The sequence below is a fragment of the Camellia sinensis genome, chromosome 6 (assembly GCF_055761805.1).
Source record: "Camellia sinensis isolate YWXY chromosome 6, ASM5576180v1, whole genome shotgun sequence".
NCBI lineage: Eukaryota > Viridiplantae > Streptophyta > Magnoliopsida > Ericales > Theaceae > Camellia > Camellia sinensis.
Window position 1 is genome coordinate 151,981,560 of NC_138966.1, and position 17,901 is coordinate 151,999,460.

Consider the following 17,901-nt stretch of genomic DNA (forward strand, 5'->3'; position numbering starts at 1 on the left):
TACAGAAGTGGATAGCTGAGCTGGGTGAGCTTCTTGAACTATTTGATCTTGAGACTTAGCTAGAGGCTTAGCAGCAACAACAGAGTCTTTATCAAATACAACCATCTATTACATGATAATCATCAAAAAGCATTAAAAAAATAAAATAAAATAACAACAACAACAACAACAACCATTACATGATCATCATCTAAATACATAATAAAAGTTAATTTGGTAAAAATAAATAAATAAATATGTAAAAGATTTATCAATTTTACATAATTATATTTGGTGGGTAGAAATATTTTTTAAAAATTCAAAAATAATTTTTTGACATTTATTTTTGTCAAATTAGTTTATATTTTATCAAATTGATGACTTGCCCTTGAAATTGAGAAATAGTATCTTTAATTGTCCTTATTTGAAACAAGATTTAAAATTCAGGGTCAAATGTGCCACAATTGAAAAGTTAGGACCAAAGTGATACAAGCCCCAAACTATAGGGACTGTTAGTGTAGTTCGCGCCTTTTTTTTTTAAATCGAGTTTTTTTATTTTTTGTTTTTCATATTTTTTTTATTCTTACAGAATTTGTTTAGTAATTTAAATAATTTTTTTACTTTTTATATTGACTTAACTTAGATATACCTAAAAAATAAAATATTTTTAAAAATTAATAAATACACAAGAATACAAAAATATATTGAATTTTTATTTTATTTTATTTTTGTATTTTTGGTATTTAGTAAATTTTTTAAAGATTTTTTTTATAAATATTATACCTTTTAAGTGTGTTTATGTTAGGTGCATTTAAAAATTAAAAAAATTAGTTAAAATATTAAGAAAAAATTAGTACAAGCAAAAACATACGGAAAACAAAAAATTTAATTTTCTAAAAAGTAAAATCTAAATTCTAAAACCAGGTACCCTCTTTAACAAAAACAAAAACAAAATGTATGGGAATATTTAATTATTTGAACAACGAAAAAAAAATGTAAATAAGATTCGAAATATGCATGTTCTTCATTTATCTTTTACTATTTGTCTAGAATTTTAATTGAAAAAGAATAGCTTGTTTATTTCTCAATATTACCAATGTTCATGTTAAACACCGAACTTTGAATCATACCCAATAAAAGTAAATATGAAAACTAAAATTGAACATTTTTTTTTATTCAGGAAAAAAATAGTTATATTTTATTAATGATAATAAAACATTACAAAAAGAAGAAAAAGACATAATAAAAAAAAAACACCGTCAACAACTAAATTGAGATGCTATGCTCTATAGGAGAGTAGTACAACTTTATTATTTATATTATATTCTCAACATCATGTAATAGTAAGAAATTACACAAAATTTATAGGGAGCTGAGAAGTGGAAATTTAGGATTGGAAACAAATGAGAGGAACTCTTTATCAGTTTCAAGTTTCACCAGATCGCCCTTATTCATACAAATCAATGCTTCTATGCCGTCACCTGATTTAGTAGGAAAGAAAGCAACCACATTATCAAGATTTACTACACCCATAGTCACCCATACAGGCCTTCCCCATCCAAAATCAGTTTCATATAGCGGGAACCTAGCTATGCTCGAAAACATAAAAGTAAACACTGCCTCTCCACCACCTCCTCCTCCTCCTTTATTACCACCCTCCTCTTTCTTGGAATTCAAGCCCCCCATACCACCACCACCACCCTCTTGGAGTTTCCTTACATAATCGCTATTAACTTTTCTTATCCCATCTCTCATCTGAGTGACCAAGCTACCATGATCCTCTCCTATAGCGCCTTTTTCCAATGCCGGTGGTGCTAATATTGCTATGGAAAATCGACTAAGGTTACCATAATATGAATTAGGTAAAGGTGGATTGAGTCTCGTGCGCAAGTTCACCCCTTGAACCACTAGGTATCTAATTCCTTCTCCACATACTGCCTCTCCTCGAGTGGCGGCCTTATGTCTACACCATATAAAAGTAGAAAGTGCCTCAACACGAGTTGGATTATTATGTATGGTTTTGTTGTTGGCAGTGACAGTAGTGGTGGTGGTGGTGGTGGTGATGGGGGTGTATTTGGCTTTAAGAGTAGAGATGGCGGAGTCACTAAACACGAAGCTCTTTGCAATGATCTTGTTTTTTGCAGTGCCAACGCCGTGCTGGTGGTGATTGGTATTGGGATTAAGTGTAGGGGGAAAGACGTTGGCCGAACCGAATTGGGGATAAACCAAATTGCTATGATCTCCACGACTAATAGTTGCCCAAAATTTCATAAACATAATTGCTGATAATGCATCTGCTATCTTGTGTGAAGTACATAATCCTGTTAGAGAGAGAGAGAGAGAGAGAGAGAGAGAAAAAAAAAAGTACTTGGATTTATTTACACTACAAGAAATTAAAATTTTAGAGACAAAAATAATTTGTCTATAAAAATTATACTGTTAAGGACAAAATGAAAGAATTTCTAAAAATATATATTTAATCATACTACTACATTTTAAAGACAAAGCTATTTGGATGCAAAAAAGTTAGTAACTTTTTACCAACACCAACAACTTTAATTGGTCCCCAATAAACTAACTCATACATTATTTTATTTTATTTTATTTTCATTGTTTGAGCTTTAATAGTCGGAATTTCATTTCATTCTCCACACTACTCTCTCGATCGATCGATTGAGTTAATCCCTAACTCGATCGATCGTATCGATCGTGTCTTAGCTTGAATCTTCGAAGCTGAAAGATCTAGAGCTAAAAAGGACTGAAAGAGGGAAAATAATACTGATTAATCATATACTTGAATCGCCATTGAAGAGAAATAGGTCCATTTTAAGGTAAAATATTTGTATCCATAAGCTCATGAATGACATTTCAATGAAGCCCTTGAGAAAAGGATATGATGGATGAGTTGTTCTGTTTTGTAGGTAGATATAATTACAATTTACAATCTATTCAATAAATAGTTGAATGCTACAAACAATGCTTATGGCACTAGCCTTATAAATTGGAAATGATACCTTTGAAATCTCTATCAGTTTATGATATACAATCAAATATTACGTATTAATGAAGCAGAGCATGGTATTTGTTTGTCATTGAAATATCTTTTGATTAAACCTCTTTGAATGCAATGAGCATGGTGTTTTTTTTTCTTTTTTTTTTGGTGTTGTTGAATTTTAATTTAGAGATGAACATATGATATGGTGATATGTTTGATATTTTTTGTTTGGTTGTTGAGAAATCAAGTAAGGAAAATGAGTTTCTGTTCAAACTAGTATTCTTAGAGTAATTGTTACAAAATCAAAAAGCAAAAACAAAAACAAAAACAAAAACAAAAAAAGTATGTTATCAAACTTTTAGAGACCAATTTAGTTGTTTGAAAATACATTATAAATTTTGCAGACCACTTTTAGTTGTCTGGAAAACTAACTTTTAGACACAACTTCCACTTGTCTCAAAAACTAAAAACTTTTAGAGACCAATTTAGGTTGTCTCAAAAGCTAAATTTTTTGTCTCCATAAAATCAAAACTTTTTGCAACCACATATTTTTGTCTCTAAAAATCTATTTATAGTGACAAATGCAAAATTTTGTCTCTAAAAGTCAATTTTTGAATTTTCTGGACGGGCCATTTGGGATAAACTTTGCAACGGACAAAATTAGTTGGCTAAAGTTTTTCCCAACAAATATTACATTTTTAGGGATGAAATAAATTTGGCCCTAAAAAACTGATTTCTTACTATTCATGTATGAAAAAATGAAGGCCAAAACTTCACTTTATACGTCTCGTTTATTTGTTTATTTAGAAATGGGTAATGATACATAAATGCAAATACAGAATGACATGATTTAATATGGACTCTGTATTTTTAAACAAAATACTTATGAAGATGACTTTCTTAAGAGTTTAATCCCAAATAAGAGGTTGTGGGTTCAATTCTCCCCGAGGGAGAGTTGAATTAGGAGGTAGGGTGAGGAAGCTAACTCCCGTGGATGTTAATTTATCAACTGACTTTTACCGATCTAAAAAGAAGAAGAAAATGAGTTTATTTAAAAAATGATACTATTAAATCATTTTACAAGAATGATTTAATAGTATCATTTTTTAAATAAACTCATTGGGTGAGGGTTAAAGTGCACTATCATAACATTCTATGTATTTGTCGAATATCTACTTATATGGTGATGAGTGGGTCTACAAATCAAAAAAAAAAAGACCAAAAATTTGCCTAGAATATAAAATATAAGGCTGAGATTTATTTATGGAGTGGATCCACAACAAAAAAAAATTGAACTTACACCGCTAAATTAAAATTGTAGATAAATTAATGTTTTGTTTTTATTTTTGTTTATAGACTTTCCAAATTAATTGTGATACAACTATTATTGCGGCTTTCATTGTTACTGTTATATATCAATGATGTGGTAATCTATCTATCTATATTATATATATAACCAAATGTAGTTATTTTGTCAAAAACCTCCAAATATTTATTCCTAAATTCTTATAATTTTAAAACACTCTCTTTCCTACGTGGCAACCTTCTTTGATTGCCTTTCATGTTTTCTATTTTTTTCATTTTTTATTTGTTTGATTAATTAAAATTAAAATTAATTTCATTACTTATGGATAAAGATTTGAATTTCAAAATTCCTAATATTTATTCCTAAATTCTCATAATTTTAAAACACTCTCTTTCCTATGTGGCAACCTTCTTTGATTGCCTTTCATGTTTTCTATTTTTCTTCATTTTTTATTTGTTTGATGAATTAGAATTAAAATTAAAATTAATTTCATTACTTATGGATAAAGATTTGAATTTCAAAATTCCTCCATATGGATAAACATATAAAAACTGAAAATTAATTTTACAATCTACAGATAAAGATAAAAAAATAAACAATTAATTTAAAAAAATTAATTTCATAACTTATAGATAATTTAAAATTTCTTCCCATAAGTAAACAAATAAAAGTTGATAAATAATTTATAAAAATTAATTGCATGGCCTACAAATAAAGATAAAGATTAAATAATTTTTTTTTTTTTAATAAAAAAAAATTACTCTCTTTTTTTCCCCCTCATTTCGTACTTTAATTAATTTCATTATAGATAAACATATAAAAATTCATAAATAATTTATGAAAATTTATTTCATGGCCTATAGATAAAGATAAAAAAATTTAAAATTATTAAAAAAAAATAATTTCATGACTTATAGATAAATAAATATATAAAAATTGATAAATAATTTATAAAGATTAATTTCGTGGCCTACAGATAAAGATAAATATTAAATAATTGATCTTCAAAAAATTAAAATAATAGAATTTAGATAAAGATATGATTTGTTAATCTATATATCTATTAAAAACATATATATCTAAATCTTTATTTTGATTTACTCTTTTTTTTTTTCTCCTATCACATATTATCTTTTTTTATTTTAAATTTTTTATCTTATGAAATGCTCTTATCTATAAATTTTTATCTCCTATTAAATTCTTAACATTCTCTTGATAATTTTTATTATTCGTTATTATCTACCAAATGATAAAGATTGTTAAAAATATATATATATATATTATCGCTCTGAATGAGAATAGTATTAATAATGAAATAATAAAGGCTACATGGGAGAATGTAGCACAAAAATCTCACAAAATTAATTTTCTTCACTATATTTATAAAAGGTAATAATTTGAGATTCTTTCTATTAGTTATTAAAAATAATTTGCATTAGATCATTGTTATGTTTTTTTTTTATAAGGCTATCATTCGTTATAGTATTTCTTCAATCCCATCTCTAAATTCTCTCTTTGAAATCTTTGTTTTTTCAATAATTAAGTTTAGAATCAATTTCTTATCAAATTTGTTTTCTTGATCCTTATTTTATTGAAGGATCGAGACGGATAAAACTTTCATATAATATATGAAATTGATGAATATAATACAATGATGATAGGGAAGTACTACATATTTGTCAATATCTCTATGTTATTATTAGTTGATTTGCTAGATTATACTATCAATTTAGAGCCCATATGATTTAATTCAATATTCATGACTCTATTTGTATTTGACCATTTTTTCGTTGAGTAGCCGATATAATTTTTTTTTTTTGGGTATATAATGATTAAAGCTATCATTTGTTATATTTTTTCAAGTACAATTCAAATAATTTTTTATCATTTTTTTATAAATAAAATGGATTAAAACTATTCTCTTATATAATTTTTATAATACTATGACATTCTTATCTTGATTAATTTTTTTAAAATGATGTAGGAATTATGCAACTATTATTCAAACTATGGAGAATGATTTATACTTTGATATGATGTGAGTGTGTCATTGATAGAGGAAATCAAAGATAAAGAGTTGCTAATATAATCAATTAGTGATTTGTTTGAGAAGTTCTTTTTATAAGCAAGGCAACAAACTTAGATTAAAATTTTTAAAAAACTACTTATAAATTATAATTAAAATTTGATATTTATTCATAATTTGATCCCACAATAATAATAAACACCACTGATTTAAAAGTTTAAGTAAATTTATGATAACTTTTCTAAACTTATAGAATTTCTCTCTTTTAATGTTTTGTTTAGTTTGATACAAGTTATTTATATTATCAAGTGATTATGATATTATTATTCTCAACAATTTTTATAATTAATAATTTCTTATGCATATCAAATTTTATTGTAAAATTTTCTAGGTTAATTATTGTTAACATCTACCTAGATGGTTTAATATTATGGCTTGTCGCTATTAAGATATAATTTAAAATTAAGATAACTTATTTATCACACAGAATATATATAGTCTATTTTTCCGTGCATCGCACGGGTTACTGCTAGTAAATAATAAACTATTGTATTGAAGTTCTTTTTTCCTACGTAGGATTTTTGCATCTACTTGACAAAGGAAGTGAAAGTGGAGAGTTCAAAAGGTATCCTTAAGCCTATGTTCTAAGAAATGGGGAGGAAATTTGAACCTCACCGATTACTAAGGAATTGTTTGGAATGATCTAAATAAATATATATATTGATTTTTTTATAAAAAGATGTATAAAAAATTAAAGAAGTAATGTAACCTAAAAAAGACAAAAACATAAATAAATACACTTTTTTAGTACATCCCAAACAATCTCTATATGTGTAAAGTTCACAACCATTATAACTATTAAACAATGCGGATCAAAAAAATTAGGCTAAATTACACTCATCTCCTTTGAGATTTTTGACAATTAAACTTAGGGTTGAGCAAAGAATCCGTGAAATCCGTAATCCGATCCAGTCCAGTCTAATCCGATAGGTTTGGATTGGTTTTTTGAATCCATGGTTCGGTTCCGGATTGAAGAATTAAAAATCCGTAACCCACGGATTGGTTCCGGATTGAACCCCACGGTTCCGGATTGGAACTGATCCGTACCGTATGCAAATAGTCTATATTTTTATTATACATCCTCCCTCATAGTATCTTCTCTTATTCTATATAAAACCTCAACTTAAACCTAAACCCGTATAATATTGTCTTTTATTACTTTTGTTTGTTAGTTTTTAGTTTTAATTTATAATGGTCTAAATTTTTATGGTGAATCCAGTTTTCTTATGAATGATTGTTTAAATTCTAGAACAGTATGTTGCTATTATAGAAAAATATGTTGCTATTGTGGAACTAATATAGCGCTATGTTTATGTTTTTATGAAATTAAAGTGTTATATATATATATATATATATATATTTGTTGTTTAATTATGTGAATCCGTGGTCCTAAACCGATCCAATCCGTATTTAAATGGATTGGTTCGGATTGGTTCCATGATTTAAACGGATTGGATTGGTTCTAATTTTTCAGGAACCGTAGACAACAAATTGGTCTTGATTTTACCCTAATCCGGTTCAATCCGGACCATGCTCACCCCTAATTAGACTAGTCTCCCCCCCCCCTCTCTCTAAATTGCACATTTAATGATTATCAACGAAAAATCTCGAATATTAAAATTACTAAACTAACCATTCTATTAATGCCATTAATCACAGGGGCAAGAAGGTGTCTATAATTTACCCAAAAAATTAACTATTAAACTATTGAATTTACCAAAAGTAGTAAGATAATAAAATATTGACAATAAGGCTCCGTTTGTTTTCAGAGAAAAATTGGAGAGAATTGATAGTTAGAGAATTGTTAGTGAAAGAATTAAGTAAAATTGTATTTATTTTGATGATACTTGTTAGTGTGGGGATTGTTAAATTATTTCATATAAAATAAAAAAAAAAACCATGGTTTTTACTTAACAAAAAAATATAAAAACATTAAATATTAATGTTCAAAATGTGTTGCCTAACATGCAAAAAATAAATTAAAAAAATAAAATTACACTTGGCCAGTTACCAGCTAAACGTCATCCCGGACGACCTGTAACATCCTAAGTCAAACGGACTATTTTTTAATACCATTTCCCAGTCCATACTCATAATCAACTCACCAAGGCCTTTCGTAATCCGCTCCGGACTACGAATCCGAAGCTCACTTTGTAAAATAAATATGATATTATTTTTACTGTTTCTCACTAGAAGTTCACTCCGAACTCCTACAACAGAAAACAATCAAAGCCTAAGGATTTGTGGCTTCACTCTACTCAATGGATTGTAGGTCCAATTTAGCACATTTCGGATTCACTTTGTTGATCTAGATTGTTTAGTTTTGAGTATTTCTAACTTGTCTGGAAAAAATCGGATAGTTGGCAATTTCAAATTGGGTTGATGACAAATATATAATTAAAAAATAAATTCTAATTTTTTTTTAAAAAAAAATCACGTGATTTAAATAGTAATATTCTGAACCACACTGGACCCTTCAGTCCAAACATTGATTATTTTAAAGACGTGTGATTCGAATGAACCTTTTTTTTTGGGGGGGGGGGGGGGGGGGGGGGGGGTGGGGTTGGTTGGGGGGTTCTCGGATTGATTGGCAATTTCAGGGGATTCTATTTACCCCCAAAAATTATCAAGTATTCTCAATTTTTAAGTATACCTTATTTAATTATTCAAAATTTTATTTTACTCTCATTACACCTTATTATTTTTTTCAAATTACCCTCAAGGCTAACCCAAATAATAAATAATAAAAAAATTAAATTATTTCAAAAAAATTTCAATACAAAAAATAATTCTCAAATACAGGAGAAAAACTAAATTTATAAGCACATAAGTATTATAAATACATAAAAAATCAAATTTTTACATAAGCATTATAAAAAATTTCAATATAGAAAAAAAAAAAACACAACAACAACAACAACTTTTACATTATAAATTATCTACAAGAATGCTTGTAAAAAAAGTAAAAACCACACTTATAAGCACATAAGCATCAGGCGCAAATAATAAAGAGTAGTTCTCAAATAATGTACTATTTAAATGACAAAATAAGAACAACTCCAATAATATATTATAGTTAATCTAATTACTGGGCCCTTTAATTTTTGTCAAAAAAATGATATAGAAAATAATTGATGGCACTGTACAAAAATTATGAAACACCTTTATATGAATACTTACCTCTTTTTTGATGGGTTACTTCAAAAACTATTTTGATTATTACTCTCATCCATTATTTGATTTTGTTCAAACTTTCTTCTAGGGTTTAGAGTTTCAAAATAATAAAAAACAATGATGTTGATAATGATGGTGAGTTTTGGTAGGATAGATTGAAATTTTGGAGGGAGGATAAAAAAAAAGAAGAAGAAGAAGAAGAAGAAATAAACTTTGATCTATTGGGGAAAAAGATACAGAAATTTGAATATGAATAATTGATTATGGTGTATCATGAGACAAAAAAATTATTTTAGGGTTTAATATGTGTTGTCCTTATTAGTAAATTCATATTAAGATATAATATGAATTAAAATTTATAAATTTAAATTGGGTGTACTAAAATATATTTTGGATTCAAATACAAATCCCCCAATTTTTGTCTTACTAAACCCAAAATGGGCTAAACTAGACTCCTTAATCGAAACAGTACTATTCCGGGCTTGTTTAGTAGCATTTTTGGGAAGTCAAAAAAAAAATCAACTTATTGACTTTCTGATTTATTTGGATTGCATCATCTATTATTATTTCATACACTTTTTTATAATAAGACAATAAGCCCAAAAAAAAAAAAAGGTACTTCCTAAAATAAGCTAATTTAACTTATTTGATTGAAAACAAACTAATAATGCTGTTTGATTACATTTTTGAATTAACTTGGCCTCTCAAAATTAGTGAGATTTTTTAAAACTACAATTTATTGTTTTTACTATTTTTTGGAACTCTTAAATATGCATGGACATTAAAAAAAAAAAAAAAAAAAAAAAAAAAAGAAAAAAAAAGAGCTATATCTTTTGTCATAATTATTACTTTCGAGATTATTCTACATATTTACACAAAAATGAAAAAGAAAAAGTTATGGGTCTGTTTGGTAACATTTATGTTTTCTGTTTATATTAACAAAAATTTTATAAATTAGTTTTTATTTATTTTTTGTTTATTTTTATAAAAACATAAATTACAAACGCGTTTGTTAATTAACAAAATGTTTAAAAAAATTTAAAAATATAAAAAAGAGTGAGAAATGGCAAGTGGTGGCAAGTGGCGGCTGAAGACGGTGGTGGAAAGTGGTGACGGTAGGTGGTGGCTAGTGGGTGGTGGTGGGTGGTGATGGTGGTGGGTGACGGTGACGGGTGGTGGGTGGTAGCGAGTGGGTGGTGGTGGTGGTGGTGGCAGGTGGGTGGCGGATGGCAGGTGGTAGTAGGTGGTGGCAGGTAGATGGTGGGTGGTGGTGGTGGGTGAGTGGGTGACGATGGCGGGTAGTGGGTGGTAGCGAGTAGGTGGTGGTGGTAGTGGTGGCGGGTGGTGGGTGGCGGTAGCAGGTGGCTGGCGGATGGCAGGTGGTGGTAGGTGGTAGCGGGTGGGTGGTGGTGGCGGGTGGTAATGGTGGGTGACGGTGGCGAGTGGTGAGTGGCGGTGGCAGGTGGGTGGCGGATGGCGGGTGGTGGTGGTGGTGCGTGGGTGGGTGACGGTAGCGGGTGGTGGGTGGTGGTGGTGGCGGGTGGGTGGCAGGTGGCTGGTGAAGGTGGGTGGTTGGTGGTGGCGGGTGCTGGCTGGTGGCAGATGGGTGATGAGTGGTGGTGGCGGGCGGTGGATGGTAGTGGCGGGTAGGTGGTGGGTAGTGGTGGCGAGGGGTGGGTGGTGGTGGCAAGTCGGTGGCGGGTGGGTGGTGGTGGTGAGTGGTGGCTGGTGGGTGGTGAGTAGTAGTGGCAGGTGGTGGTGGGGAGTGGGTGGTAGGTGGTGGTGGCGGAAGACGGTGGTGGAAAATGGTGGTAGGTGATGGCTAATGTTGGGTGGTAAAAAAAAAAAAATTAAAAACTCAAAACGAAAACACATTTTTTGAGTTTACATTTTTTAGCCAAATTTATAAACTGAGACCACTGATTTATAAATCAAAAATATACCAAACAAGTTTTTATTTGAGTTTTTAAAATTTTTGTAAATATAGACAGAAAATTGAAAACGTAATTGTTACCAAACGGCACCTATGTAACAGCTTATTGGAACAAACATGTTTAATTTTTTTTCATAAATCATTAAAAGTTATCCCACACAATTTATGTAGACTTTTTTGAAGTTAATAATCTTTTTTTTTTTTAATTATCATAATAAAAGTTAATTTATAAATGATACAAAACGAGTCCTCACCAATAGCCATGCCACCGCAGTTGAAGAAGTTGAGTTGGACAGCTAAGAGTAGATCCCCGGCATAATCAAACTCAGGATATGGAAACAAGCAATTGAGTGTGGAGTTGGAATTGCTTTGTCCAACAACATGGTCGAGACTAGATTGAACTTGGGCTTCAAAAAAAGGAACACCCTCGTCGTTGCAATCAAAAAAGATGTTGTCTTTGACACGACCAGCTAGTGGGTAGAACCATGACAGTGTCTGAGAAAGTGACTCCTTTAGCTTCTCACTTCTTCTTCTATCATTTGTGGCTTTGTTAAGCCCTGAATTGGATGATGCATAGAAGTAGATAAAAGGAACAAAGTGTGGTTGTTGTATTTGATCAAGAAATGAGAGCTTCAATTGGCAAAGGTGTTGGGGTGTTGGGTTGGATGGTTTGATGGTTTGCCTTGACGTTACCACAACCTTCATTTTTTTTTTCTTTTGTGATTTCCTTTGTTTTAATTACAAGTTAGCGAAAGGCATGTATATATAGGAAAACTCTACGTTATGTACACACCCTGAACATTAATTAAAAATTTAAAAAAAAAAGAGGGAAATGTCAATGTTTAGAAAATATTTTTAAATTAGTAATAAATTTTATAAATATTAAAATATAAAATTATACATTTTTTTTCATAAATTTGTAATAAAAACCACACATGGAATTTCTCTCTTAGCATCCCTACATTTTTATTACAATTTTCTTTTGATCGCTTCACTTTCAATTATGACAATTGTCTCTTTATATTTTAAATTAAGTTGTAATGTCATTCTTTAGTTATTTAGGTCAAGTTTGGCAACTCTTAAAAAATTTAAAAAGTCAAAAAGTCACTATCCTATTTAAATCACATCATCTTATTTAAGTCACATCATCTCTCTAACACATCACTTCAAACCCAATCCAAACCCAACTCATATTTCATAAAAATTCAAAAAGTGCACTTATTTAGTCTTCCCAAACTTGGCTTTAATGTTAATGAGGTTGACAAAAATTTGAAAGTGAAAGTGACCTTAATGAAATTTTACTTAATTCAAAAATTAAAGTGAGATTTTGATAAAAACATAAGAGTGCTAATGAGGTTTAAATAAAAATGTTACGTTTAACTCACATAACAAATTTCCTCAACTTTATTAATGGTAAATGGGTAGAAAACTAACATTACAACTTAACTTTAAAATGTAAAAAAATTAATTATTACAATTAAAAATAGGGCAAATTACATATACCCCTCGAGATTTGGCTAAATTACAGATACCCCTGAGGTTTCGGAAATTACATCCCGCCCCCTGAGGTTTATATTTTCATAACAATTTGTCCCCTGAGGTTTATATTTCATAACAAATTACCCCCTAATTTCTTATGCAAATATAGCATTCAGGGGGGAATTCGTAATTTCTCAAACCTCAGGGGTATCTGTAATTTAGCCAAACCTCGAGGGGTATATGTAATTTGCCCTTAAAAATAAAAATATCAAAAAGTAAGGTTATATTATGCTGGGGGAGAGAGAAAGACAGAGAGTGTGGCGCTAGGAAATCAATGGGTGATTTGAGATGTTCTAAATAAATGTATTTTTTGATTTTTTATATAATAAAAAATATTTGTAGAAAATAGTGAAAGTGAGTAGAAAAATAGAGAGGAAATGTTGATTGATGTGACCTAAATAAGCGTATATATGTAAAAAATATATATATTTTTTTAGTGCATGCCAAACACTTACTAATTTTGATGGAACACTTAATAATTACAACTTTGAAATTGTTGGTCAATAATCAATAACAATAAAATAATAATTTGTAACTAGTATATTATAGATAATGCAAAAAAAATAAAATAAAAATGCATATAAGTTTTATTATATAATAATATACATATATTTTTTTTTGTACAAAATTTGAGAAAAAATCAGTATAACAATACTATCACATTATCATTGACATGTAGTATCATTAAACAGTAGTAAATCAACACCTAGAGGGTGAACCTCGCTTGTTAAATGTAATTATTAATTCAATAACTTTTACATCTTGTGTATCAATGATAATGTGGTATTGCTGTTGCATTAAATTTTTTTTAAAAAAAATCTACACATAATTATGTGACGTATTAAGTAGGACATTTGACGTAGTGATTGTGTGACACTTTTTATAGTATGAAATTTTGGATTTAATTTATATGAAGAAAAGTTTGATACTCTTTATACTGATGGTGTATTTGATTGTTGGGTTTAGACTTGATAAGTTTAATATATTGATTGTGTTAAATTTTGGGAGTTTTCTTAAGTGTGCAAGTGCACACCATGTGCCACTTACACAAAAAGTGTAAGTGTAAGGTGTAAGTATAAGTATAAGGTGTAAGTGTAAGGTGTAAGGTGTAAGTGGGTTGCACATGGTGTGCAACCTCAAAAAAGGTGTAAGTGTAAGGTTTAATTTTTTACAAAAGGTGTAAGTGTAAGGTGTAAATGTAAGGTATAAGGTGTAAGGTGTAAGTTGCACACCATAACCAAACCCTAAATTTTGTTAACATTTTAATTATTATAAACTAATAATCTATTTAATGAGATAAATATTTCTCATACTCAAAATCTAAATTGAGAGGACGGCACGACAAAAGAAGGAAACAAACGCGAAACACGAGGCTGAGAAATTAAAAAATAGTAGTGGTTGCAAGAGACCATGATAGGTCTATTAATGTCAGAGCTTCACCTTAGAGTAAAAATGATATATCTTCATGTCAATGTCATATTTATAAATACGTACAGATTGAATGAACCATCTACAATCACTTACCAGCTAGATGGTCCACCACTCCAATAATTAATCAAACGCTCACATAGCTCCGGAAAAATAATAATAATAATAACAATAATAATAATAAAATAAAAAAGAGCTATAAATTTATTCATAATTTTTAATTAGTAAAATTATACTAACAGTCTCTATAATTTAAAACTTGTGTTATTTTAGTTCTTAATTTTTTTAATTTTGACATATTTGATCTTAAATTTTTAATTTTGTTCCAAATTAGGGCAATTGAAGATACCATTACTTAATTTTAAAGGCAAAGTCGTCAATTTGATAAAATATAAACTAATTTAACAAAAATAAATGTCAAAAAAATATTTTTGAATTTTTAAAATTATTTTTATCCACCAAAAATAAAATTGTATAAAATGATAAATCTTTTATACATTTATTTATTTTATTTTTTTTACCAAATTAATTTTTATTATGTGTTTGGATGATGATCATGTAATGGATGGTTGTTTTTACTTTTATTAAATTAATTTCTATTTTTTCAAAACTCAAATATGGCAACAACTTTGATATCATTATTAAAGGATAGGGGGTCACTGTTGTGCCCCTCCCTGCTGTGTTCCTGCTATGCCGAAAACGGCACAGTTTCACCACTTTTTTTTTTTTTTCCATATTGTCACTATATTTTTTTGGCATTATAAATTACACTTTACCCTTAAACCCTAAACTCTAAGATAAAAAAATAAATAAAATAAATAAGTTTTAAGAATTAAACCTAAACCCTAAACCCTAAAATTCAAAAAATTAAAAATTAAACCCTAAACCCTAAAATAAAAAATAAAAAAATTTAAAAATTAAACCTAAGTCCTAAACCCTAAAATAAATAAATAAAATAAATTTTAAGAATTAAACCCTAAACCTTGAAATTAAAAAAATATAAAAATTAAACCTAAACCGTAAACCCTAAAATAAAAAAAAAATTAAGAATTAAATCCTAAACCCTAAACCCTAAACCCTAAAATAAGAAAAAAATAAATTGTAAGAATTAAACCATAAACCCTAAAATAAAAAAAATAAATAAATTTTAAAAATTAAACCCTAAACTCTAAACCCTAAAATAAAAAAAATAAAAAAAATTAAGAATTAAACCCTAAACTCTAAACCCTAAAATAAAAAACATAAATTTTAGGGGGGGGGAAAGAAGATGAAACAGTGCCATTTTATGGCACAACAGGAACACAGCAGGGAGGGGGCACAGCAGTGACCTCACTCCCATTAGGATTAAACCAATTCATTAAATTCAAAAATTCAAAACTGAAAATATTTCATATATTAAATATATTGATTACACATTAAATGCCTAACAACCACACATTACGTGATCATCATCTAAATATATAATAAAAATTAATTTAGTAAAATAAATAAATGCGTAAAAGATTTATCAATTTTATATAATTTTATCTTTGATGGATAGAAATAATTTTTTAAAATTCAAAAATATTTTTTTGATATTTATTTTTGAAATTAGTTTATATTTTATCAGATTGACGACTTTACCCTTAAAATTGAGTAATGGTATCTTCAATTGTCCTTATTTGAAATAAAATTCAAAATTCATGGTCAAATATATTACAATTGAAAATTTAAAGAACCAAAGTGACACGAGTCTTAAACTATAGGGATTGTTAGTATAATTCGTCCTTTTTAATCAATAATTGAAATTTATTTCTGAAATACCTCACAATACATAAAATCTACATGGTAGATATGAAATTTGAAACAAATTTTGATTGCTTATTCTCGTCTCATACGCTTTTCCTAAACCAACTAATATAACTATAAATAGATTTGAATACAAAACGTCTCGCGAAACTCTTTCAAATGGAGATTTTTGAGATTATTTTTTGACTATGAATTTAGATAAAAATTTAAAAATTATAAGAAAAAATATGAAAATAATGTGAATGAAATATAAATTAAATTTTTTTCCCGTTTTAATAATCTAAACCATTTATTTTATAAGATTCTTCGTGTATATGATTCACAGAGGAAAAAAAATTGATCCAACAATTGTAACTTTTTTATTTTATTGTGTTTGTCTCTTAAAAAAATAGTGGTCTATTTTAAAAAACACACTTGTCTATTTTTTTGAAAACAAATGTGATAAAAAAATGTTTTGGTTGATTTACTTTATCAAAATGGTACATATGATGTATTTTACAAATCTCTCAAATTCTCCCAAATTTAGATTTTAATTTGAGAGAAATTCAAACTTACTTTGACTATTGAATTTTACAAAATCACATGTCTTGTAGTGCATAAAACAAGTAATAAATTCTATAAAACCAAAATATCCAAATGTTATAAAGGACATCCAAGACCAAAAAAATTACATTAGGCAGAACAAATAAAAATGAGTCGTAATATTCTCAAAATAGGAAGGAAAATAAAATAATTTTTCTCAATTGAGTGATACGTGAGGCTAAAGTCATTAAAATAAAGAAAATATAAATTTACCAAGAAATCTAAAAAAGTGACGAAATTATTTAAAAGGCTTAAAGCAATAATGAAGTATCAAGAATAATCAGAGGGAAAAATGAATATTAAAAAAATAAAAAATAAATAAATAAATAAAAAACAAACAGAAATTAATCTTGAGCCAAAATGCAGGACCAATGACATGGCAGAGCTTCTCCTTGGAGTGAAAATATTAATGTCATTTAATGCCATATTTATATATATAAATACTAGGCTATCACCCGTGCTATGTACGAGATAATTATATATATTTATATATATTTTTAATTTTTTTAATATATAAATTATGTTTTTTTAAGATTTTTTATAAAAATAATTTAACAATCTTATCACTAATCATAGTGTACAGGAGAAATTAAAAAAACTACTGCAGTAACTATGCAACAGTTATATCTATAATTATTTGTATGAGGGGATTTTAAATGTTAATCAGAGATTTTGACCAAATTAATAAATGCAGGCATGTGGATTGCAAAAAATTAATAAATGTTGAGATTTTTTTTTAAATAAAAAATTTAGAAAATTAAGATTGAAAGATTGGAGCTCCCACAAAACTTGGGGTTTAGAAACCCCCTTTTTTTTTAATATATTTACAATTATTTATATATGTGAATTGCGATTTTTAAATATCTTTTTTTTTAAATGTCTTCTTTTTTCCTTTTTTATATTATATTAAAGTTTAATATTTTGATAATAATCATATGTGTTGGACTTTTTAAGAAATTAAATGTCTTCTTTTTTTTATTATATTATATTAAAGTTTAATATTTTGATAATAATCATATGTGTTGGACTTTTCAAGAATTTTTTTTTATGCTTATTCTTAATGCATTAAAGTATTATTATGAGGGATAATA

General features: G+C 28.1%; 1 protein-coding gene across 1 annotated transcript; it reads right to left on the bottom strand.

Moving 5' to 3' along the window:
- Window positions 1-1,268: 1,268 nt before the first annotated feature.
- LOC114301942 (stemmadenine O-acetyltransferase) lies at window positions 1,269-12,221 on the bottom strand. The gene is made up of 2 exons (XM_082875114.1): window positions 11,728-12,221; window positions 1,269-2,300 (listed from the first exon to the last, which is right to left on the bottom strand). The coding sequence occupies exons 1-2, from the start codon at window positions 12,176-12,178 to the stop codon at window positions 1,342-1,344; spliced, it is 1,410 nt and encodes a 469-aa protein (XP_082731240.1). The 5' UTR covers window positions 12,179-12,221; the 3' UTR covers window positions 1,269-1,341.
- Between the last annotated feature and the right edge of the window lie 5,680 nt (window positions 12,222-17,901).